This window comes from Bactrocera neohumeralis, chromosome 6 (genome assembly GCF_024586455.1).
Source record: "Bactrocera neohumeralis isolate Rockhampton chromosome 6, APGP_CSIRO_Bneo_wtdbg2-racon-allhic-juicebox.fasta_v2, whole genome shotgun sequence".
NCBI classification, from domain to species: domain Eukaryota; kingdom Metazoa; phylum Arthropoda; class Insecta; order Diptera; family Tephritidae; genus Bactrocera; species Bactrocera neohumeralis.
This window is the reverse complement of record NC_065923.1, coordinates 11,495,431-11,521,861: the sequence shown is the minus strand read 5'-3', so window position 1 is coordinate 11,521,861 and position 26,431 is coordinate 11,495,431. Positions and strand designations below refer to the sequence as shown.

General features: G+C 38.3%; 1 protein-coding gene across 3 annotated transcripts in view; it reads left to right on the top strand.

Moving 5' to 3' along the window:
- The window catches only part of LOC126761344 (uncharacterized), a 64,840-nt gene extending 45,562 nt beyond the window's left edge, over window positions 1-19,278 (top strand). For 2 of the 3 annotated variants that reach the window (XM_050477412.1, XM_050477411.1), the window contains 3 exons: window positions 10,565-11,981; window positions 12,697-12,799; window positions 13,612-14,610. In XM_050477412.1, the coding sequence (XP_050333369.1) occupies window positions 11,186-11,981; window positions 12,697-12,799; window positions 13,612-14,449 (1,737 nt within the window). In that variant the 5' untranslated portion in view covers window positions 10,565-11,185 and the 3' untranslated portion in view covers window positions 14,450-14,610. Of the gene's footprint in view, window positions 1-10,564; window positions 11,982-12,696; window positions 12,800-13,611; window positions 14,611-14,671 lie in introns of those variants that run through there. The other variant, XM_050477413.1, reaches the window with a different exon arrangement.
- The last annotated feature ends 7,153 nt before the right edge of the window (window positions 19,279-26,431 follow it).

Genomic DNA, 26,431 nt, shown 5'->3' with positions numbered 1-26,431 from the left:
TGGATATAAAATATTAAAACGAAGTCGATATTCCTGCAGTAATCACAAATATTGAGTGACACAGCGCTCCGCCAGCATCATTATCAGAAAACCTGACAAATATCTGAGAGAGAGAGAGAGACCAACGTGTTTTAGTGTAAAGTAAGTGTAAGTTCTAAGTCACAGAATGATTTGTCAAGGCTTGTTATAAGAGTTTGACTGTTCGTTTGAGACGCAAGCTTGCCGCTGGCGTTCTTGATATTCACCAAAAGTGGTATAGACGTGTTTATATTCGCTAACTATGAAGTGTGGAGGCTTTTTCGTAGTTTCTGCTATGCTTAAATACATATTAAGCGAGAATTTCCATATTCTAACTATGCTATATGCTCTCAAGCTCTCTGTTGCTGCTCTGCGGACTTCGAGGGAGATTTTATTTTATGAGAGCAATGTCAGCTGATCAAAAAATCATTTCGGTCCTTCAGCAAAAAAGAAATTATTATTTTTTGTTTAAATGAAGCTTAAAATCTCATCTTTCCAACACTATAACACCAAACAACTAAGGACTGGGCTCATTGAAATAGTATATATTCCAAATTATGTAACCAAAATTAATATTTATGTTAGGTTAGGTTAGCGAAAAAAATTTAATATTAACAAAGAAAAATTTGTCCAAAAGATTCAAAATTAAAAATTTTTCTTGCAGCTTATTTTTATCCACCTGCCTAAAGCGCAGAGAACATTTTAAGCATTTCATGCTGTCAGTTGTATGCTATAAGACTGTACCGTTGTGTGAGCACATGTGTGTTGGCAATAACGTTATATTTATGAAATTTATGCGCATCACGTTTTTCATTTTGAAAATGAGTAAATATCGTTTACGTTTTAATATTAGCCAATATTTTGTCTACCACTCGTAACTCAAAGAGATTTGTGCTCTGCTGCAACACAAGCGCACACATGCATGTGTCCATGCGACATGCAACATATCATATTTATATACAAGTACATATCTATGTATGTATGTATGTAGATGTGTGTTTAAACAAGCGACACTTGCAATTGGAGCTGATATTGCCGCTGCCGGCGTAGGCAGCTCGCCACCTGCCGCCCGAGTGAGCAACACGACAACATTGCAGCAGCAGCAGACACAGCGCAATGCACAAGTTGCTCAAGTGGCACAATGTTGCCCTCACATATTGGCTGGAACAAATTTAACATTAGCGCACTCAGGAATTTGCAATGAGCCAGTGCCACACGGCTGGCAGTAGCAAGCAGCGAGTGAGACGCGCAAGGAAAAATATGATAGAAGAATTTTCAATAAAGTAACAAGTTGACTTTAAAAATATCACCGCTTGTGGATAGAGAAAGTGAGCGAGTGCGCGCACATGCCGCAGCTTGTTGCAAGCTATTTTTGCAACAGCTCTAAAGCGCTACATACACGACTAGGCTTTCGCTAATTTACTCTTACGGCGCGCATAAATAGTATGCAGCAGCAGTAGCGTCAGCAACAACAAAATCGAAAACAACAACAACTGTAATTATGTGCACAAAGCGCACTTGGTGCGCCATTGCACAGCAACACTAACGAAAGCGGCAGCAAAAAATGTTGCCACTGACTACCGCCGCATCGGCAACATGCAACAACTGCAGCTCGCTACTCACTGTAGCGCACAAAAATTCTTTGTTCAACGAAAAATGTTCCTAATGCGCGAGTTAAGACCTCACCTGCAGTTTATTATTATCCGTGTCACTCCTGCCAAGCGCCGGTTCGTCGGGAGAGGGGCATGCGCCGCCACGTTAATGCTAGAAACGTGCGCCAACACTTTGCCACCTTTTTGCTTACTTTACTTGCTTGTATTGCTGCCGCCTGGCGCTTCAGGCGCTTTTATGTGCTTTCAATAGCATATGTTGCACGTGTAGAGCGACACGGTGCGCGAGAGGAAGTGTAGGGTGGTGACAGCGCACACTGTGCGCATTTGTGGATCCGCGCGGCATTGTTATGCTTGTGTTTTGTTACGCCCCGCGATATTTGCTGCAGTTTAATCAAGCAAGAATTTTCGCCCATTTTGGTGCTCACGGAGTTTTCTGAAGAAAATTTTAGCAGCGAAATTTTTCACAGACATTTCTGTGTCGTTAATTTTAATAGCACAAATGACAGGATGTTGCAAGTGTTTGGTGAGGACACAAAACTTAATCAGTTGCAGGTTAAAATTAAAGTTGATTTTGAAAAAAATATATAGAAAACTTGAGTAAAGTTTTCTTAAACTAAATGTGTGCCAGGCTTCTTTGATATTGCCTGGCTACAGCTAGAACCAAAAAATTGTGATTTGAAGCTCTCTACCGTGATTTTTATACTTTCAACAAGGTGTATTAAGCATGCAGCGAAGTTTGTACAATCCAGAAGGAAACGACGGAGACCCTATAAAATATTATGTAAACGTTCAGCATGTTGAGCTGAGTCAGTGTGCTATGCCCGTCGCGTCGGTCTGTATATAGGTGAACTAACCCCTTAGTTTTTGATGTAATGATCTAAATCTTAGCATATGTTCCTTTCTTCTTGAGGAGCCGCTCATTTGCCAGTAGCGCCGATATCTGTGCACTAACCGATTTAGTTACCATATAAACTGACCCACCAAATTCAAGTCCTTGTATAGAAGAGATTTGCAATTGGCGAGATATCTTCAAAAAACTTCGCTTAGATTAATGCTCCAGGCAGCTGTATAATCTTCGTAGAAATAGTTCAGATCCAACGACTTGGCTGCCATACAAACTGAGTGCTCACAAAAGAAAAAATTGTATGAAAACTTCTTTATTTGTGAAGATTATTTTAGCTTTGGTGCAGCCAATTTTAATTTTATTTTTGTTTTTATTTCGTTTCACATGCTTCCACTCTGAATGTGTACCTAATTTGAGCTTATAATTTTCATAATACCTGCGTGTGGTCTTTTCTACACCAAAAAGCACCGAAATTCATGCTTCTTTCTCTGCACACATTATTTCTAGTTCTGTTTTATTAGTCTTAGTTTTTCCTGTTCATGCATTTTCGAACAAAAGCCAGCAGTTTTTAAACCGGTTCCATGGCATGGCCTGAAAGGCGCCTATTAGTGAGCGCCTGCTTAACTGTTTGTCATATAATGACAGTAATTGACACTGACAGACACTTGGGTAGTGCCGTAACCGGAAAAATGTCGTGCAGGTAACTAATTTAGTTGTGACTTTCCAAGTAATTACCCTAAACAAACCCAAGTACTCGTAATAAATATGACATGTAATCAAGTGTTTGTGTTGCATGAAGCCAAAGGGGGAAGTAACGCTCTGTTTACATATGTACATGTATGCAAGTATTTATGTAACTAGTAGTTAGTGCAAATTTCGATAGATAAAATGCGTTCCCACAGCTTTTTCTTTGGTAAACTGAACTAATGATTTTGGAAAATTTTCGCCTATTAAATTTTTTACTTGCACGCCTAAGACTTAAGTGTCTTACTTAGTACCAATTAAGTGGAAAATTGTTTTACGATTATGAAAAATAATATCTAAATATTTGGTTTTGGAAAGTTTCTGCTGTCAATTGACTGTAATAAATTTCAGTAGGATGGGTGTGTGTGCTAACCTGTTTTGAAAAAATTTTAAAAATTTTTTATTGCATTAAATTTTTTATTAATAATTAATTCTTTGTTTTCCATTTTCTTGCCATCTCAAAATGTTTAAAAATAAATTTAGAATTGAAAAGATAAAAGAATTCCTAGTATAAGAAATTAATAATTAGCAATAAATAAAAAAAAAGAAAAATATTTTTTTTCAAATATTTGTTTTTTTATATTTACATAACTATTTAATTCAAAAAAATTCGAAAAAAAATTTTACCAAAATTTAACAATTTTTTTTTTCATATACATACATATATACAAGATCTGTCGCAAAAGAAACAGAACTTTTTAAATATAACTGGGTATATGAAATAAAAAGTTTATCTCTTGTTGACATTTTGTAAAAATTTTAAGACAATTGGATAACTACAATCGATGTTATCGATCAAAAAGTGACAGTAGCTTTTGGTCATCGGTCATAAAATGCATTTTGAACAAAGAGCAAATATTAAATTTTGTTTTAAACTTGGGAAAACGTTTACTGAAACATTTCAAATGATGAAAAAGTTTATGGTGATCAGTGCCCATCCCGTAGTAATGTGCATGAGTGGTTTAAGCGATTCCAAGAAGGTCGTGAGGACCTCTGTGACGATCAGAAGTCGGGCCGGCCAAAATCAGTGATTAGCCAAAACTATATTGAAAAAGTGCAGAAATTTATTAAGAATGAGCCGAAATCTTCTTTGCGTTACATGGAAATGGAGTTAAATATCACCAAAGACTCCATTCATTGCATTTTGATAGATAAATTGGGTCTACGGAAGGTGTGCTCCAAGTTTGTTCCGCACAAATTGACTGAAGAGCAAAAATTGCTACGAATCCAACATTGTAAGGATTTGATTAAAGAGTCGAGAAAGGACATAAACTACAAATATTCGATTGTGACTGGTGATGAAACGTGGTGCTTTCAATATGATCCCGAAACCAAACGTCAAAGTGCCGAATGGAAACATCCCGACGAGCCATCACCGAAAAAAAGTCGTCTTCAGAAGTCAAAAATAAAGACAATGCTGATTTGTTTTTACGATTCCGAGGGTATTGTACACCGAGAGTTCGTCCCACCTGGCCAAACGATTGATGCTGTGTTTTACCTTGGTGTTATGAAGCGTATTTTGTCACGCATTCGTCGTGCTCGACCACAATACCGTGAGGCAGGGTCCTGGCGCCTGTTGCACGATAATGCGCCGTGTCATCGGTCGACGCTTGTCACTGATTTTTTGACAAAAAACTCCATATTAACCATTAATCACTCACCCTACTCACCTGATCTGGCACCCTGTGATTTTTACCTATTTGGAAAACTTCATTTGTCCATGAAAGGACACTGGTTTCACGACATTTCAGCTATCCAAAAGGCGACGACCGATATTCTCAAGAGCATTCCGAAAAATGACCTTAAACACTCATTTGAAATGCTAATTGACCGGCCTAAACGCTGTATCGAAGCACAAGGAAACTACTTTGAATAAAAAATATAACTTTTGAAAAATATTAATTTTTTGTTGTTTTTTTTAATAGTCTTGTTTCTTTTGCGACAGACCTTGTATATAAATATTTAACGATATCGAGATCTTTTAAAGAAAGCGCAAAATAAACAATACTCAATAAAATTATCTGCTTCCACATAACCACATATCACACACACACACACCTAACCTAAAGCAATCACCAATTGAGGCAGCGCTCAAGCATTTCACTTGGTCCTCAATATTGATTTCAAATACCTCGGAAAACTATTGGAATACTCGCTTTCACGTGCCTACTTATCTGCTTTACCGTAATCTGTGCTAAGTGCAAGTATTCACGTCGCACCATAAGCCTTAAAAGGCAGCTACCCACATACGTTGAGAGGCGCATTCATGCCACAAACACACACACACTCACAAACGCTATAATGCCTACTCCAATATACTGCTTTGCTCATTCACTTAGCAACTTGTCAACTAGGCGCTGCAATAGATCCACCTAACCACATACACACACACACACACACACACAGCCACACACATAAGCGCTGAGTTATTTATCCAACTGTTGACCCCACTGCCGCAAGTGAACATGTTCTGCTGAATTTTTTACATTGTTGACGAGTATCTGCAACAGCGAGAGTTTGATAGAAGAGAATTCACGAACAAAGAAAAAGTTGGCAACAAATGCATGTGTGTGTGTGTGCGTGTGCCTGTAAGTGACATAAAAATCACGGCAACAATAAAGCAAAAATTGACAGACATGCAACTGAAGACATATGACACCTTCAACATGCGACATGCAACTGGGCTGCGGCCGTGACAAGGTTTGGCGTGTACGAGTTTTCACCCAACAACACCAGCAACCATACACTAACTAAACGCTACTGCTGTTACAATAAAAAAAAAACATATATATTAACAAAAACAAAAACATTAGCAAACAATTTTCCAACATCTACATTCGCGTGTTGCAAGTTGCTCTACACGACTGTGCCGCGCGGGCAGCGGCAATTGGTAGCGGCGACAACTTTTTGCCGCGCACGTAGCATACTTGCAGGCAGGTGTGCTGCTGCTGCTCGGTGGGTGTGTCGGCGAGCAACTTTTTCTCAATTTCGCGCGCACACACAAAAGTGCCTTCGCCTGTGTGTGTGCGTATGAGTGTTCGAGGGCGTTACAGCCGTTCGTTCGTGCAGCAACTTGAATGTAAGTGTATGTGTTGCAGCGTGTTTATCGCGCGAAACTAAAAATTATTTGCAATGTTGACGCTTTGACGCTTTTGACATTTGCTTTTGTTGCAATTTTGATTTGTCGTAGATTTCATTTCGCCATTCGCGTCACCAGCTACACTACCAATCAATGTGCAACAACAAAAAATCGTAAAAAACAAATCGTTTTCAATTGTCATTGCGCTGACAGTTCCATTTACTGGTGAATAGCAGCGCAACAATTTTATTTTGTCCTGAAATCAGCTTTGATTGCTTGCCACGTGAATTAAGTTGGTGAGTTGTTGAATGGCGCTGCAGTCGATTGTGCAAAACCGATTACAAGTGTGGAAAATAAAAATATGTCATAATAACTGTACATTTTGGAAATGAGAAATAATACCGAAATAATGGCTTTTGGAAACTTTTTTGGCGTTTATAAGTTTAGAGTTTCTGCTTCTTTGGCGATAATGGAAGTGAAGTTGCATTTATTGCATTATTTCAACTGTGCGATTCTACAATTTAAGTTAGTCGGGGAGTTTGAAATTGCTAGTGCTTTCGAAAGCACTTTTTTGACAAATTTCTACATTTCGCTTGATGTGTGCCGTTATCTGCAGCAAAGCAGCAATGAAATTTGTATTTTTTTCTATGAAAGTTTACACGGTTGTGTCTTAGGCGCAAATAGCTTCGTTTTATTTTACTTTGGTATATCAAAAAGTTTGCTTGACATTATAAACGAGAAAAAAAGTTCACTTCGCTTGCATCTTAGCTAGAATACCCTTCACAAATATAAAAACTTCAAAGCAAGAACTTGATTTTGATCGGTCGGTTTGCAGGGCAGCTATATGCTATAGTAGTCAGTTTTGAACAATTCATTCGGAGAATATATTGGCGTCTATACCAACATATACTTATATAGCAAAAAACATTCGGTGAAGATCGTTAAGTCATTACCACATGAAAGTGGTCTATTCACCTTTGTTAATGACGATAACATCGACAAAGTCAAAGAAACAATATTTGAAAATCATCAGAGAGATAGCAGAGGACCTCAACATCTTTTATAGATCTTCCAGAAACATTTTAGTTACGTTTTGGGTATGAATCGTGTTTGGAAAAGACGTTGAGCAGAGGTTGCAAAATACAGATAGATACTGGACAACGAAGCTGGGGAATGTAGGGTACATGTAGACATCATTATATTTACCAAAAGCGAGCAGAAACCAGTCACATAAAAGCTAATGAAAAATTAAGGTAATGCTTATCGTTATCTTTGGCTAATGTGGTGTGGTTCACCACGACTTCGTTCAACAAGGTCAAACCATAAACGAGGACATGAGGTAATTTTGAATCATCTACATGAGGCAATTCGTTTGATACGACTCGATTTCTGGGCAGCAAATTCATGTTCTCTATAGTCTATTGCGCATACTGCCGGTTTTGCGACATAGACCGGAAACTCCAGAACACCTGATTCTAGATTGCCCAGCAAGCTTCTGGAATTGTTTAGAGTGCTGGCTTTTTGTGATCATATGTGATATTGGAGATGGCACAATAAACCATAGGTCGTAGTGCAAAACCTATTTTATTATTTTCTATCTATCTATTCCTTAAAAAGGACAAATCAATATAAGCGCTCAAAAGCTCTAAAAATTGTTATGTAGCAGAATTTTTTTTTTTTAAGTCCATGAAGAAATTTGGCACATATTATGTAATATTCTAATAAATATTAATATTACATACTTGTATTGCTATAAATATTTTCGTATATAACAAACATACCAAAATAAAAAAATTCAGTATTTTGAAATTTCTAGAATTAATTTTCTTGAATTCTATACAAAACGTTGTAATAGCACCTTCCGCTCGCTAAAATTCCACGTAAAAATTTAAAACCATTGATTTCTCTTGCATCCTTTAAATGCCTTGTTTCTACTACGTCAGCTGCCTACCCCCATATCAACTTTTATTCGATACACCAACACACACATACAAACAACTGTCGCCTCTCCTTACATATTTGTATTGATATTTAAATAATCCGTAGAACCGTCGTTTCTGTCAAACTGTCAAAAATATCAATTGGATTGAAGTGCAGTCCTACACACAAGTCCACGCATACATACGCTGGCGACTGTTTGTTGCGCGCTCATCACTGACAGGCGACATTCCATGGTTAAGAAAGGCGAATTTCGTGTTCAGTCAGATGTCGGTTTTCAAAAATCGATAGAATTGCTACATTCTGCTTCACACAATGTGTTCGATATGCATGCATGTATATGTGTGTGCGTGTGTTATGCCGGTCTGCATATCAGCCAGGTGATTGGCATCCCAAATTCTGTCAAAAAATAAACGTTAAACATGTAGTTTACGCTTTACTTACTAATCGGGCATTCAATGTTCAAATTTGGATTTGTTCATTGGAAAATCCGCACAAAGCAGCGTGTCTGTCAAATTCGATTTCTGAGATGCTTTTAAGTAACATATTAGTCATTAGGGGATGCATGTTGTATTCGATTTTATTCATTTGTAATCACATGTTGTACTTATGGCTAAGAATGAAATATATATGTGTCTTATTTGCTGTTTGGTTTCCTGCGGTGACAGGAGCTGGAGATGAAAGCCGTAGCGTGTCGTCAGTGCATATGTGTAGGGTACCTAAGTGTGTGTGCGCAATTGTTTGTGGTATAATAGAGATCTTTCAATTGAAGGGCGAGGAAATTTTAATTAGTTATTTGTACGTATAGTATGTGCATGTATCGCAAGAGTAAAATTTGTAGCAATGATTAATTTTTCATGTTGTTCTGTTTACTTTCTTTACCCAATTATTTGTACCGAGCCTTTCAGGTTCTTCATTTTAAGAGAGCATTGAACTTATTTTCAAGCACTTTTCGTTTTTTCGTGCTAATGGAGAAGCATCTGTGCTTTTTTACAACATTTTTTTGTAAACTATTTTCTTATAAATTTTGAAGGCATACTTGTTGAACAGAAAAATTAATTGAGTCATAAACTCGAGTTTATTTAGGAGTTTACGGTTAAACACTTTACTTATATATTAATAAAACAGCAACAAACAAAATCCTAGTATACTCGATTTACACTAAATTTAAATATGACATAAACTCGAGTTAAATTAGGTGTTTAGTGTTAAGTTTTTTTTTACAAATTCTCCACCTAAAATGTATCAAATCAACTAGAAACTCAAGTAAATGCAATTTCCATTAAGAGTTAATTAGCTATAAACTCGAGTTAATTTAGGTGTTTAGCTTTAAAAATTTTATATATAAATTTTTTCAGTCCCGTTTTGTCATAATATGACTTGAAGACCAAGCAAATGTGCTTTAAATTTATATAAAATACGCCATAAACTCGAGTTTATTTAGATGTTTAGCGTTAAACATTTTACCTACTATAAATTCTTAAAATCAAGGCACTAGACTGCACTTCTCCAATAATGTATTTAAATGCGTCATAATCTCGAGTTTATTTAACTCGACTATTAAACACTTTTTAATAATTTAAATTATTTATCAAAAATTTGAAAATGGCAGTAAACTTGCATTCTTTTAGGTGCTTAATGATAAACTCTGTTTTCAAACACGGAGTTTAGCTCCAACACTTTTTTTTATAAAAGTGCTGTTTTGATCCTCAATTTTTTATTCTTAGATGTTTAGCCTTAAACCAAAAGTTAACTATAAACACCTTTTATTTGAAAACTGCGGTTTTGAGGGTTAAAGGTTATAGTATTCGTGTTTGGAGTCATGGATTCAAAAAATCGAAAAAACTCGTATGGATTTTCTAGAACACTCAAATATTCATGTTTTTTAGTTTTAAGTGAAATTTTAGACAGAAATCTGGTTCTCAAATACTCCGCTTCCACACTCAGTAATTGCGCTAAATATGCTTTCTACAACAACAATTGCTAAACCCTAGCAATTTCATTACCAATGACAGTTGACCTTTTTATCGTGAACAAATCTCCTTACAACTGTGCGCTAAATTACACATAACCAGCTTCCACATCCCTTTCAAGCACTGAGTTTCAATTAAGAAAAGTACTTTCTATTGGCTTATTTAACAGATTGAAACACATTTCGCACACACACACATATTTTGTGGCAGTTAACACTCTCTCCGTTCATTGGACATGAAGTTCAGCGTTTGTCCTTTAGTGGCAATAAAATCTAGACAAAAAACGAGAACTACATTAAACACATTTTTAATCTCTTTCACTCATTTCCTTACGTTTCCTTTCTTTTCGTTACAGCTCGGCTTTAGTTACTGCAATTGACTTCAATCACATGTGACAACAGCAGACGATAAGCCCAAAAAAGGATAATAATCAAAGCGAAAGAAGACGGAGAGTTGGAAAATTGCAACAAAAAGAAAATCAAAAAGAATTGAAAAAAACACAAAAAAGCGCAAAAAAGCATAGAAATGTGTCGGCACATCAGATTGTGTTGAAAATTCCTGCACACAAAGTGATAATCGTATAAAATATTGCACAGAGAAAACTACAAAGTATACACTCGTGCCATAAAAAATTGCACTGTAGTGGCAGAAAACCTAAAACAAGCGGGGCACATACGGCGCTGGTGTGTCGAATGGGAGGAAACGGTTTCAATCTCACTAAAGTACACATTTTAAGTTGAGCATAAGCGCAGGCACATCCTGTGAATTGAATGCCAACTAATCCTCTGCCAAGCAATAAAGAAACTAGAAAGCAAAACAAAAGTTACTACGCTTACACACACACATATAGAAGAAAGCTTAGATAAAGGTTAAAAAAAACTTTAGAGTTTATTGTAGCAAAAAGCAACAACAAACAAACAAAAATAAAAATAAAAATAAGAAAGGACTAGCAACGTGCAAACAAAAAGTAAATAAAATGCCTGCCATAACAAGTGAAGCGACAAGACCCGCGCCCACCCGCTGCCTACGGCCAATCAGAGCGACAGTGCTTGCCGCAGCGACAGCAGCCGCCTCACTGCTCACATCCGCAGCCACAGTGGCAGCGGCAGCAGCAGCAGCTGCGACAACATCGTCCACAACAACTACAGCAACAGCAACGGCAACAGCCGGCATCGCCAGCTACAACCACAATAGCATATCAACTCAACAGCCGGATGCTTTGGAGCGACGACTGCAACCAGATGTCGATACGGACACCGGAGGTGGAAGTAGAGTAGGCGTAAATGTTGATCTAACTGCCGCCTCCGTTGCCGCGCTGCCCAGCCGCCTCGCCAATAAGTTGCTAACCAATTTTCTGCCTGCCATCGATGCCGTCACAAATGCCACCACCACCAACACACTCACCAGCAGCAGCCACAGCAGCGCCATCAGTAGTAGTAGCAGTAGTGGTATTAGCAATCGTGGTGCTGCTGTCACATATCCAACCTTCCGGCCGCCGAGTATAGAGAATCTTGTCGCAAGTTCAGCTGAGGATTTGAGCAATTTTCGTGATGTGTCCTTCGATATATTCGACGACGATGACGATTTGTTTGGCTCGCCATTGGCATTTGATGCTTCCGATAATGGCTTGTGGAATGGACGTTTCGTGCCGCCACCACCCCGTCCGCCATTCCTAGTCGATGAGCCGGTGCTGAGTGATGGACTGACAACGTGTGATTTGTGCTCATGGGCCATGCCAACGAAGAGTACATTCATGTTCGAGGGCACAATAGGTGAGTAAAGTGGGTGGATGAATGGATGGATGGGTTACTGAGTGTGTGCAAGTGTCTGTTTCTGTGTAGGTGTGTGTGTGTTTGTGGCTGTGTGCTTGAGAGTAAAAGTATACTGTCATTAAATGAAATTGCTTGTGTCGGGTGAGAGATATGTGCGAGTAGGCACCGTTGTATGTGAGTGCTTCCGCACACTGCTTGCGTTTGTGTGTATATATGCGTGTTTGTGAATTTAAAAATCCTACCCATGTGTTTGTGCATGAGCTTTGCAATCATTATCTATGCAAATGTATTAAGGTATGCAAAAACGGGATTGCTGTTGTCAGCGCATTTGCGAAAAGCGGAGACAGCTAAAGGCTTTACGTGCAACCGGCATTTCCCGGGAACTTGGCATTAATACATATATATAAATCGATTTGCGAAGCTCACACACTCACAACCAGGTGTATTGGTTTGGTTTTCGATATGAAGTTTGCTGTAAAAATGTGCACGAATGTCTGTCCAAAAACACATACACGCTCGTTTATACGTTTGCTTGCGTTTGTGTGCTTGTTTGTATGTATGCGCGTATGAACCTGTTAGCCCTTTAACATTTTGGGCAATGCATTTGGCATGAAAGCTCGTAAAGGATTTGGTTATCTCTGCTTTCCGCCGGATATGGCATACCATAACTAATTTCCGCTTATGTTCTGCTCTTTTTTTTCTATTTCGCTTGCAGAAAAAGCTTCCGAATTGGGCTGGCCCTTGACGCTGATTATCGTTTCGGTGCTGTCAGCATTGCTGGGAGCGATTGTCATGGTGACGGTTGTGCGCTGCAGAAGGTGAGTTCAATTACAATTGCACATTACACTATAGACTTTTATAAAGTATAAATATTCGTGACTGAATTATGATATTAGTCCTTTTGGGGTGACTTCATTTCATTCATGAGCATATATGGCAGTAAAGTATATACTCCTGTCTGTAAAAAGGTATGGGTTTGAAACCAATTAAGTGGGGATTAGTTGAGAAATGTGATACCAATTATAAATGGAAGAGTGGCAACCCTCTGTGAAATATGAAAACAGGATATATATGCACATAATCTCAAATAAAATATATCCAAGCGAAAGGATAATTGCACGAATTAACCTTCGGGCGCAGGCTATAGTGTTTCAAAAAGGAAACGGATATTTGCCACTGTGAGTTTAATTGACCTCTTTTATATATTTATATACATACGGTTTACATTTGGAACTGCAAAAAATGGTTTTAGCGAATATTTTTTCATTTTTCGAAATTTTTTAAATTCTTTTCTTAGTTCAAGCGCTTTTAAACTAAAAAAAATCCATGAAGCGCAGTGCTTAAGATGTTAAAATTGGAATTTTTAGAATGCCGAAAGGTTCTCTCGATCATCGCGAGCAATATTTTAATTCATGCAAGGATATAAATCATTCTCAACAGTCCGTCTCCTTAAAAAGAAAACTATTTTCTTTGTATTCAGGTTTATTATCTCAAACTTCGCTTTTCGTTTTCGAAAGTTATTAGACTTATAAACATAAATATGCTAACCTAGCTTAAGCTTGCCCTAAAACACTATTTGTTACTTTTACAATGTCCTCTCTCTAACTGTCTGCTCTTCTCTCGCTTGCAGGAAAAAACCAACGAACAACCGTAACGGTAAGTGTACTAAACTTGCTGACGACGATCCAGCACCCTATATCCAACAACAACACCACCACCACCACCATCATCACAATAACCAACAACTACAATATAACCAACACCTTAACCATCATTATCCATACCAACACCAACACAACCAAAACCTCAACCAATATGTACACGAACACCACCGACATTTGTATCCCACTGCCTATCGTAACCTACACGCACAGTATCCGTCGTTGTCTAGCCACCATAACGCCATGACAACACACCATCACCAACAACAGCAACAACATCAACATATACAACAACAACAACACAAGCGATTACCTCAGCCGCTGCCAATGCATTATGTGAGCAATAGTTGCTCTTCCTCGTCGCTGACGAATGACAGCCAGAGCACGCAACGCACCAGTCTGTCGACCATATATCGGCCACCAAGCTACTACAGCAGCGCTACGGTGCACGCTGGCACAGTGGCATTGACCAAGGCGGCACAAAAGCAAAAATTGCTAAAACAACGCATTGACATGTTTACGCGTTCGCTGCCACCGCCACCGTCGCCACCAATGGAGGCGCATCACGATGCGGTGATCGAGCGGCGGAGTTGTAGTAGCATTGCGAGTCACAGTGGTAGTAGTGGTAGTGGCAGTAGTAGAAGGGGCGATGATGAGAGCATTTGCAGTGACAGTTATGCCGAATCGTCGGTGGCTTATGAAGAGCCGACGACGCTGGAGATAGACGCGTCACCGGTCGAAGAAGCTGATATGCCCATAGTTGAAGCGGCGGTTATGGTGGCTGTGCGCAGCACTGAGAAATTCTGAGCGCGTGCTCAACTCCTCCCAAAAATTCAAAATTAAAACCACACAAACCCAAAACTAAACGAAAACGAAATTGAATTAACCGAAAATTTAATGCATTTAGTTGACTGAAACTACAATAACTCTCTTCTCCCCCCTTTCTTCTCTTCACTACACTTCACTTCATGGCACGCCTGTGTGTATTGCCTTTGGTGCGCGCTGTACTCCTCACACACATATACACAGAGACGCATGTGCAATGGTGGTCACGCAACAAGCGCACCAACGGCAGCAACAACAACAATCATTTGCGCCGCAGCAATATTTATACAGCGCACCCAGCGGATAGTGTGCGCGGCTTGCAGCAGCCATCGCTATCGGCCGCCTCGTCGCTGACCACAATGACCGCAATGGGCGCATCAGCGGGACCCCTGCATTCGAACGCGGTCACGCCGAATGCCACGCAGCCGCCACAGCTGCCACACCAACAACAGCAACAGCAGCAACAATACTACCACCATCCATATCAACAGCATCAAGCGTCACTACGCCGCAGCATCAGCGGTCATCAGCGCGCGCCCGATTATGAATACGAGCACGAATACCATCAACCGCAGGAGCTGCAATTGCAGCTGCAACACCAACGCCAACACAGCTCGTCGCTGTCATCGCTGTCCGACACGCCAACCCTACCGGTGGCGGTGGCGAACAACAATAAGTCGCGCACGCTGCAGCTGCAACATCAGCCGTTGCAGCACCACCATCAGCAACAACAACAACAACCACAGCACCAGCAGCAAGCGGCCTACAATGTGTCCGATGGTGTGACAGTTGGCTTCGGCGCGGGTATGGTTGGTGTCGGTGTAGGCATAAGCCGGCGCGGCGCTGGCGAAATGGGTGACGAGTCCTCATGTCGTTGGCCGAATGCAACAATTGTGGTGGCCAGCTGAGTGCAAGCGTACAAAAGTCGTATGCCCGCCACGTTGAGCGGCGCAATGACGTTGCTACCGGTGCATCCGTATCGCGACCATTATCAGCGGCGACAACAACAACAACAGCAGCACCAGCAGCAGTTGCAGCGACAACAGCGCGAAGTGGAGGCCACCGAATTTATTTGGACGAAATCATGCAGCTCGGAGCAATTAAAGAATGATTGGATATGGCATTGAGCGCGCCAGCGGTGGCCATGTGTCGGTGAAGTGCGCGGTGAAATTTCGTTGCGCAATGCTAAGACAAAGCTTGTGCCAAGTAAAGTAAGCTGGTTTTTGAAACGCTCCTGTTTGTAAATATTAAACAAAACTGAGAGATCCATGGTGCTGCTAGAAAGCAGTCATTTTGACCAAATGTAGATCATGTGAGAATCTGAGTTTGCCTTGAAGAATTATCAGTGAAAGATTGCGAACGCACTCCGAAAGAGTTACACCCCAAACGAGAAAAATTGATTCATATTGAAAATATTTTTTGCAACCTGCAAAAACCTGTCCTTTTTGAACTTCTAACATGACTTGTTGGCCTGTTGTCTGACACTCTTGCTTCGAGAATCTGGTGATTGAGTCAGTCAATATTTTTGTTCTGTCGGGCCACGCAGAATTGCATATCATAATGTAAAATAATCGGTGGATTATTACCATATATAGATTGAAAACTTATTATTTTGTCGAAAAACTGTCCTCAAGTCCTTCAGCTAAGGTCACGCCAGATTCGTCAGGTACTGTAAAAAAATAACATGGCAGCTTTTCCCAGAAACTCTTTAGAGGCAATATTAGTTGTCAAAAATTCAAGCGCTGTCCCAAGCACTTTCCCAGCTAGACCTGTAACAGCTGTAACTGTCTCCAAAAGCACTTGAAAACCGAAGCGCACATGTTTTCATATATTAACGAAGTAATTAACAGTTATTTACATACAAATCTATTTCACACACTTTAAGCAAGACGCCAATTCAAGTGGCAAAGCAGCTGCAGCGAGTCTAGTGAGTTGTTATATTTATTGATTGGGTACGGCAATTGATAAAGATCTCTAGTCTGTAATCACTTATTTATGAGTTCCGAGAGGCAAGGCCACAGCGCCTTTAAAGCGACAAGTACTTACAACTTTATACACACGCTCGTCAGTAGTTAATATTTTTTTGGCTTTTTTGGAAACCTTTTCTAGCGCAAAATTTTCCTGGAACCTCTTCCCTACGAATCGACTCATATAAATATTTATTGGCTTGGTAGCCAACATATGTGAGTACTGAGTACTTACCGGGAATTGAAACGGATACTTTCAGCATTGCGACGTGCTTATACGGCCAAGGCATATAAAGTTGTACGAGTTTTTTTTTCGATTGCATTCTTGTTGTTATTTTTGTTCTTTTTGTATGCCTGCCGTGCACAACAATCCACTTTAAATTGCACCCATAAGAACCGTCAAATCTCTAACAATCCCGTCTGTTTTTCCTTCCCTTTTTCGTTGTTTCTTTTGCCTTTGCCCGCCATCGCCAGCATATCATACAAATTATCAGCGATCAAAAATTCTAAGCACACGTTCACAGTCGCAATTTAACGATGGTATCATGGCAAGACATAATCCTTAAAAATACTCCACTGGAGACACACATACTTCAGCAACAACAGACTGATACATATGTATGTTCGTGTGTGTGTTTATCAGCATGCGCGTGTGTTGTGTGGATGCCAATAGTCCTGCCGACTGGAAAGTAGTAACCACTGGCCGACTGGCGACACACGCTGATTTTCTGGCGCGCATACACATTCTCACACACACACACACGTGCAGGCCTTCCGGTGCGAGTGCAGCATTCAAAAGGCAGTGAAAAAAAAACAAATAAAACAACTGAAAAAGTAACAATCGCAGCCAAGTGTTGAAGAAATAAAGAATGAGTGCTTTCGCTGAAAAATAAAAACAAAAAAAAAAAACACTGAGAAAAATAAATGTTGCAGCAGCATTTCGCTGGCGGCATAACTGCTGCAGTGTATGTGTGTGCATTTGTCTACCAGCAATGACATCAGCATGTCAGTCACGTTTCGTCCTTTGTGAGCAGCGTCTTTCACACACATACACACACACGCATGTACACCAGCTCACGTTTATGCACTTGTTAAGTCGCATAAGAACCCCGCAGTGAAATTAAACGATTCCTTACTGCCGCCTTTCTGCAGAACGAAAGAGGAATTCTTTATAAAAAAGTAAACTGCTCCTCGTGGCGCTTGGCATTTTCAAGCATTTCCAAAGGCTATGTGTTGGTTTTTATGTCAATTGCACTCATTTCCGTTAATTCGCAACCAGTTCTTTGGAAAAAAGACTGGCTCACTGCATTTCCTTCTTCATTAGTCGGTTCATTCTGCTGTCATATTTCATATCCTCTCCGAAATAAGATAAGATAACTCAATTGGCTTGTGCAGTTGATGGGATTTCTTTGGCGCAAAACACCGTGACCAACGCAGTTTCGTGCTTCGGTTATTACAAAAACAAAACAATGAAGGGTTTCAAAGCGTGGATGTCGCGCTATCTATTATTGGATCTCATAGAGCTTAAATTAATGGAAAGTATTTTTTCGCACATGAGAGCTTAGAGTAACTGATTATGAAATATCGGTTCTCAGAGTTTCTATGAGAGGATGGGGGGAGTATAACCACCATCAAGTAAGGATCAACTGAGACACTTTAAGCGTCCATTTTTCCAATCAAAATGTGAATGCGACTGAAGCAGGGAAATTTTGGTGAACTACTATAAGCATAATTCGTTAACAAAAAATTTAAGTTTTGAGTTCAAAAATCAGTTTTCTGAGAGAGACTGTACTTATATTATTTCCGAAAGTCCTGGAACTTTAGAAAAGCGTATTTCTTTTGGAGTGCGCAGTCAGCAATAATTCAAAGCTACCCACACCCACAGGCATTTTTATATCAACCCATAAAAGATACATACATACATACATACATAAAATTTTGCTGAGCGAGTAAAAATCTTAATAAACTGATAAAAAAGTGGTAATTTATGGCAGAAAAAATAACAGCAACTCATGCAGTTAAAGAGGACTATAAAATGATTGCATGAGTGCGTGAAAAAATCATATCAGAGCGAAAAAAAATCATATTTTTATGATAAAAAATAGACAAGTGAATATTTATACTAATATAGGAATAACAAAAACAGTTAAAGTGCGCAAAATCGGTGGCAAGTGCTTGCAAATAAATCACGAAAAAATTATATTTAAACAAAAAATTTTGCAAAAACAACATTGCCACAAATTAATAAAGCAGAAATTTATTGAAATTAGAAAAAAATACTACAACTCCACAAACGGTTGTTGTGTAAAAAAAATTAAAATTAATTTTGAAAAAATAAAATTGTTATGCCAAATTTGCTAAAGTGTCGAAAATTGGTGGCAGAAAAATAAATAAATCAATGCGAGCAATGCAAAATGTTATTGTGAGTAAACAGAAATGTCAAAACAGCTAACAGCGTTGAAAATAAATCAATAATACTGCAATTTATTTCAAAATGGCTAACTACACTGTAAAAAAAAGTTTTAGAAACAGTTATTTTAAAGTAATTTGTAAAAAGTTAGAAACAGCGCTGCAAAAAAATGTTGAAAAAAAAGTTTTCGAAAACAAGTTGATAAATAGTAGCTCACAGCGCTGTAAAAAAATAATAATACTGAAAATTTATTTCAGAATGACTAACAGCGCTGTAAAAAATTTCAAAAAAATAATCAAAAATTTATTAGGAAAAAAATATTCTTTCAACACGCATTAAGGTTATTGTGAGTAAATAAATATGTCAAATGTAGATAATATATAACACAGAAAAAAATTAAATTTGTATAAAAAAATTTCTTTGTTTGGAAAAGTTGTCTAAATTTATTTGAAAAAAATTCTGTAAATTTTTTTAAAAAAATTTTTATCGCAACTAAATTTTCTTGCTCATAAAAATTTGTTTGTATAAAAAAAGTTTTGTAATTTCGTTTGAAAAAGTTTTGCAAATTTGTTTGAAATAATTATGATTTTTTTTTTAATTTTGTCACAACTAAATGTTCTTGCGCGCAAAAACTTGTTTGTTTGAAAAAGTTTTCAAAATTTTTTTGAAAAAAGTTTTGTAAATTTCTTTGAGAAAAAATCTGTAAATTTTTTTAAAAAAATTTTATCACAACTAAATTTTCTTGCTAGCAAAATTATTGGAAACACAAAAATTTTTAATTTTTATGCATAAAAAACAGCATGAAATTATAAAACTAAATATTTTAAAGCGTGTAAACCTTTTATTTAGATTTTTTGCCTAGGCTTTTGCGCCACTACGTCTCTGCGCAGCGCTCCTATCAATACTTGTATACTATGTAGGTACTTAAATGTTATATAGAAACTATTTTCTAATGCTAAATAAGGTTTGTAAATATATTTTTTTATTCCTCAACTAACTGTAAGTGGATTGTATTTTTGTTGTAAATATTTAAAAACTGTATAGTAAATAGCTGTAAGTGCATAACGGTAAAGAAATTTCCAAAATAATATCATCATATATATATATATACATATATACATACATATATATATATATATATGAATACCGTTACATAAGTATATATAATATTTACATAAGTAATTAAGCGTAGGGAAAAATTAATGCTGTTAAAGACTTGGTGCGCTGTTCGGGCCAAAAAGCAGCAGCAAAACTGTCCAAAATCATCACTTCAACTAATGTAGCTTGTATCTAAATAAATTTACGTTTAGTGTGTTTGTAATAGCGGCTAAGTGAAACTATTGTAACTAATTACTAAGTATTTCATCAGAGTGATATTTATTATGCTAAGCTTGCTCATGACTGCCTTCCACAAAAACAAAGGTCATGACAAGAGTGTATTTCATTAGTAGGAACTATTTAAACTATAACCAAAACACAAACATTCCTTTTCAAGAGTTCAACATGCATACAACAACAACAACTAGAACTACTACTACTTCATACATAACGAAATTAAGCTAATTCTATTTGTTTACCTAAGCGTTTATACACACACACACACACTTCAGAGCAGTCAACTCACGCACGTGTGTGTGTGTGTCTCAAGTACAACACCGCAAAGCATTAAGTAACTGTAGTAATTTCGCTATGTAATTAGTTGAAAATTGTACAACTACAACAACAGCAACAATTAACAATAAATAGTAATGCACACACACAAACACATGCATACATAGACAGACTCATACACGAAACAACAATTGCAACTGATGCTACCAAAGACTAGTCCTAATAAATGTAAGAATCTATGCGCAGATTAATTGTCGAATGAATAATACAGCAATACGCGTACACATACATGCATACTGTAGTGGCATATGTGTGTGTAAATAGCATGTAAATGCATGTATGGCTATGTAATATTAATTCAGTTAAAACGTACGCTTCGCCAAACAAAGCGAGCTAAGCAAACAAACACTTCTGTATATACATACAAGCATACTGACACATACATACATACACACATGCATACTTATGTACATAGCAACAGCGCATATAAATTATGTGAATCCGCAAGCAAGTGCAGTGTACTTACGTAAGTAATAAGTTTACCCATAAATACCTATACATATGCATACCTAAATGAATGAGTAAAAGCAAGCAACAACAAAGTAAATTAATGTGTAACTGTAAATGTATATTTGTAGTCCTTAAATGAATTTAACTAATTGCAATAATAAATATTTTAAATATTATATAAATAACGGTATTACATCAACAACTACTACCAATGCGTTTCAACCCATACACACACACAGACACAGCAATAAACACACACAGAGAAACACAAACACACAGACAGAGTACAAAAACTCAAAGTCGCACACATACACACGAACCTAAAGCCCACTTTTCAACTACTCGTAGAAGCCTCTTTCTTTTCACTGCAGCGTCGTAAAGCTAAAGCAATTCGTAAATATACATTTCTGCATGCTTACACATATACACACATGCTCACACACACACATACATGTATACTTATGTACAATAAATGCAAATTCAATCATTACAATTTAACGGTAAAATTTGTAAAGCATATGAAAATTAAAAAATCTTTAGAAAACTGTTCCCGTTAACGGTACTTGCTGTTGCAGTGCATGCAAAGCGTATAGCGTGTTGAAAGTGTAAACGAAAGAAAAATGAAAACGAAAATACTAAAAAAAAAATAGAAATTACAAAAATGGAAAAAATAAGCAATCTAATGTTTCAACTAATGTAAACTATCAGCAACTGAAAATGTTTCCTTTTTGTGTGAGTTACCACTACATAAATACATAATATTCCGTATATACATAAATACCTACTAAAAATGCATACAATACATAGTTATATGGATGAAATCAAATCAAATCTAATTCGATATTTAAAGCAAATAAATACTTGAAAAGAAAATATAAAATTATTAAAATTCAACTAAGTAAAATAAAAACTAAAAAAGGGAATCTTCAAAAAAATTAAAACAAACTGAGTTTTTATTTTTACTCCAGCAAGGCAAGGGTAGATAGATGAGATCGCAGTGGTTTGTATGTATAAAAGAGAGTAATATTCATTAATAAAATCTTAGCAAAATATCCAAAAGAGGGTTTCAGTTAACTCTTTGGGGGTATGGAGTTCCAAAAAGCGACTGGTAAGTATAGAAAATCTGTCCTTTTCTACTATAAGGTTAAGATGAAAGAGCAAATAATGATTTAACGAAGGATTTTCTGGCTCAAAAATAACTAGTTCAGTTTAAAGTTATGAGGGTACTGCAAGTGGAATGGATATTTGGCAATCAGAAGACAATTCTCATAAGTACTTACCCGCCAATGTGAAGGTCACTTTGTTTAGATGCTCATTCCAGAAGAAATGTATGAAAGCATGTTTTGAATTTCGGTTTGATTAAATATATGAAAAGTCAAATGACTTAAGAACCTTAACAAGCCTTGTTTTAATTTCTGAAGTACCTATTTTGATGTGAAAAAGATAAGAAATCTGATCTGCTAACTTTTTAAACTAGGAACTAGAGCAAGCCAAAAGTAAAAGTCAATTCCGAAACTCGAAATTTCTGCCATCTTCTATAAGAGTGTACAGCTGCTGGCGTACGCCAATGATATTGATATCATCGGCCTCAACACCCGCGCCATTAGTTCTGCTTTCTCCAGGCTGGACAAGGAAGCACAGAAAATGGGTCTGGCAGTGAACGAGGGCAAAACGAAATATCTCCTGTCATCAAGCAAACAGTCGTCGATCAAATCTCGCGACTTGGCTGAGAATGCAAAGCATTTTCACGTCACTGTTGACAGTCATAACTTTGAAGTTGTAGATAATTTCGTCTATTTAGGAACCAGCATTAACACCACCAACAATGTCAGCCTGGAAATCCAACGCAGAATAACTCTTGCCAACAGGTGTTACTTCGGACTGAGTAGGCAATTGAAAAGTAAAGTGCTCTCTCGACGAACAAAAGCTAAACTCTACAAGTCGCTCAAAATTCCCGTCCTGCTGTATGGTGCAGAGGCTTGGACGATGACAGCAACCGATGAGTCGACGTTACGAGTTTTCGAGAGAAAAATTCTGCGAAAGATTTTTGGTCCTTTGCGCATTGGCCACGGCGAATATCGCATTCGAACGATGAGTTAAAAGACAGCGGCTACGCTGGCTAGGTCATGTTGTCCGGATGGATGAAAACACTCCAGCTCTGAAAGTATTCGACGCAGTACTCGCCGGAGGAAGCAGAGGAAGAGGAAGACCTCCACTCCGTTGGAAGGACCACGTGGAGAAGGACCTGGCTTCGCTTGGAATATCCAATTGGCGCCACGTAGCGAAAAGAAGAAACGACTGGCGCGCTGTTGTTAACTCGGCTATAATCGAGTAAGCGGTGTCTACGCCAATTAAGAAGAAGAATGGAGCATCTATTGTACACTTGTCCTGCATTGGCAAGACTGCTCTGTAAGTATTTGGGGTCACCTAAAAGATGACATCTCCTCATAGACCTAGTAACTGAACTCCATCTGGTATCGCAAAGTATCAAAACTGGTCTATGCGTGGCTCATTGGCTTAGCAGACTTACCTAACCTACGTCCACCAAAAAGAGGTATTTGGAGTAATCTAGGCCGCTTGTAGTTACTGAAATTTCGAATAGGCTGACGTGAATCTATAGCCACTGCAATTCTGCTCTTATTCAAATAGTAGATATTATATGTATATCTAAAAAGTTTTAGCCTGATATGTAGGACTTTTCTGATTGATGAGATGCAATAATTTGATCATTCAAATAATGGCCAATAACAACTAGGTAGACTAGTAGGTAAATTAGTAGGTAGAGTGAATGCCTGACGACTAACTTAAGCCTTTGGCGTAATGTGACACACCTTCTCACTCAGTTATGTCCTCTCTGAACCTCCCTATGCCAATCATGAAGTTCTTACTTACACTTTGGTGTTGAGCTGTTTAGTCGAAGAGACCGAAAGCCATATCGTCGTCTTCCTCGGACTCCAATTCAACCTTTTTCACTTATTTCTTCTTTTTGGCAGCAGCGTCAGCACCAGCAGCTAGAGCAGAGACATCAGCAGCAACAAAAAACTTGCTGGGGTCTTTGATGAACTCCTTTATGGTAGCAGCATCCTTGAAATCCACTTCGGTTGCAGCAGCAAAAGCCAACAGATTCTTGAAGCCATTGACAATACTGTGTAGAGCGGAAGCAATAGTTGGGTAACCAATCTGTAACGATACGGCGGCCAAATTGGCAACACGAGCTTGGAATTTCGCACGCAGATCTTCGGGCTTGATCTCCAAGATGTCAGGTGAGAAAATGGAACCAGAGTCCTAGACTTGGGTTTTTATTGGTGCAACCTCCGAGATATCAGCCAATAGTTCCGATTATTTTCGTATGCATTACCCTACATTCACATAAAAAATGCTCTATAGTCTCTTCTTTTCTAAACATTGAAAATCTCTGAATAGGCGTTGTATAGTATCCTCAGTCTAGTGACATGTCTGCAAATTATACGGAGACCTGTTAGCACTCCTACTAGAGTTCTTATGCCATTTATTTTGAATTTATTATCATGTTACGGTTATCTGTTTGTTGAGCAAGTTAGGGATAGAGTCCACATACACACAGTTATATATATGTATATGTATAACATGTTTTTCGATTAAATATGTAGAAGTAGTCAGAGAAATATATATTTCCTCTTTTCCTAAGTCTGATTGTAGGGTGGTTTCTGCTCTGGCTACTGCATCTGATTAGGAGTTACCAAGAATATCGATATGTTTTGGAAACCATTGCAGGTCTCTCGTAAAATAAATGTACATTATCGAGATCCAGCCAAGGTTAAAAACATATATCAAACAGGCCCTGAAGGCACCATTTATAATTTTCTAAGGATCTGCATTTAAGAGTATGTTGATCTTTGAGAAATGCAGGGCTAGAAGTTATCATCTGCTAACGATACCAAAGCCACTTTGATGTTCAGTAAAAGCAGGTGAAATTTTAGACAAAGCTTTCGAAAGATTTTCAATTAAACTAGGAAAATCTTTAGTTTAGTGAGCTCTAGCGATAACTAAGAACGAGGAATTGATGAGAAAATTCAAATTAGGCGTATTTGAAAGAAGTTGTGTAAATAATTCCGCAAAATCCATAACAAAGTTGTTGTAAGTAGATGTGAATAGCATTAGGATTATGAAAGATAAATTATTCTTATTTACGCTTACATAAAGCCAAAAGTCCAACATCTCAATACATACATACATATAAACTTGTAACAAGCACACAATCTTATCAGCGATCAGCGATCGCCTGAAATTCCGCATTCAGCCCACTCAGCCAACATAAATCTTCATCGACACGTGTGAAGCAGGAAGTGAATGTGAATTTTCAGCTGTCATTTCTTGTCAACTAAAATTATTTATGTATTTCAATACGTAATTATACGATTTCGCCATCTTAAGATCTTTCGCACGTTCACAGATCGAAAATCGATAAAGCTGGCCCGCTTTTATTAATAAAAGAAAATGTTGACACTTCGCTGCCCACTCTCACTGCAAATGCATAAATACGAATGTGTGCACCCATAAAAACTGCTACACACGAGCACAAGTCTCTGAGTGTGTGCTTGAGTGCTGACAGTGTGAATGAGCGCCGTTGCGCGTTCGTGCAACGTCAAGCGATCGTACGCTTCAATTGATCACGCAACGCGCACTAATATACTTGTACATATGTAAAGTGGTGTCTGTATGCACACGCGACGGCGAAAGTCGATCATGCGCATTGACAGCAGTTGCATTGACTGTTGTTGCTGCTGGCAGCAATTAATTAGCGCGCAACCAAGTTGCAAACCATTAGCAATTGCACAAACCAGTGATCGTGAGTGAGTTGCGCGAAATGAGACATCATGATTTCCTCATGTCGGGAGGCATTTCAGTTAACGACAACAACAACACATCGCGCTGTGTTTTGACAACGACAATGGCGATTTGTCAATTAAATTTTTGCCATTTAATCGCACGTTTGCCACATTTTGTCTGAGTTTTGCATTTCACCTCTTATTTCACTGTTTATTTATTTTTTGGTTTAAGCGCAGCAAATGAGCGCGCTGCTGATCCTTGGCTTTAATGTAGACAAAATTAAATTGCATGCACTCCGCTGTGTGTCATGACGACATGGCAACTTACTAATTCATCGCCGCTACATTTTCGCCATGCTTGCCGCTGATTTGACTACCAAAGTGCAGCAATGCCACATCGGACGGCTTTTCACCAAGTTGGCGCTGGCGACAGCGACATACTCGTGCTTCCACGAGTGTATGGGCGCACTCCACCTGGTTGCTCCGCTGGAACGCCGATTGGCAGGCCTGCAGTTGTTGGCGAATGTGTTGTGTTGCATGCAGAGATGCACAACTGCTGATGTGTGTAGGACGTCTTCATCATCAACGGCCTGAGTAGGCTGCCGCTGCTGAGTGCAGCACTCGTTGTTGCAGCGTATGTCAGAGCAGCAGCAATTGC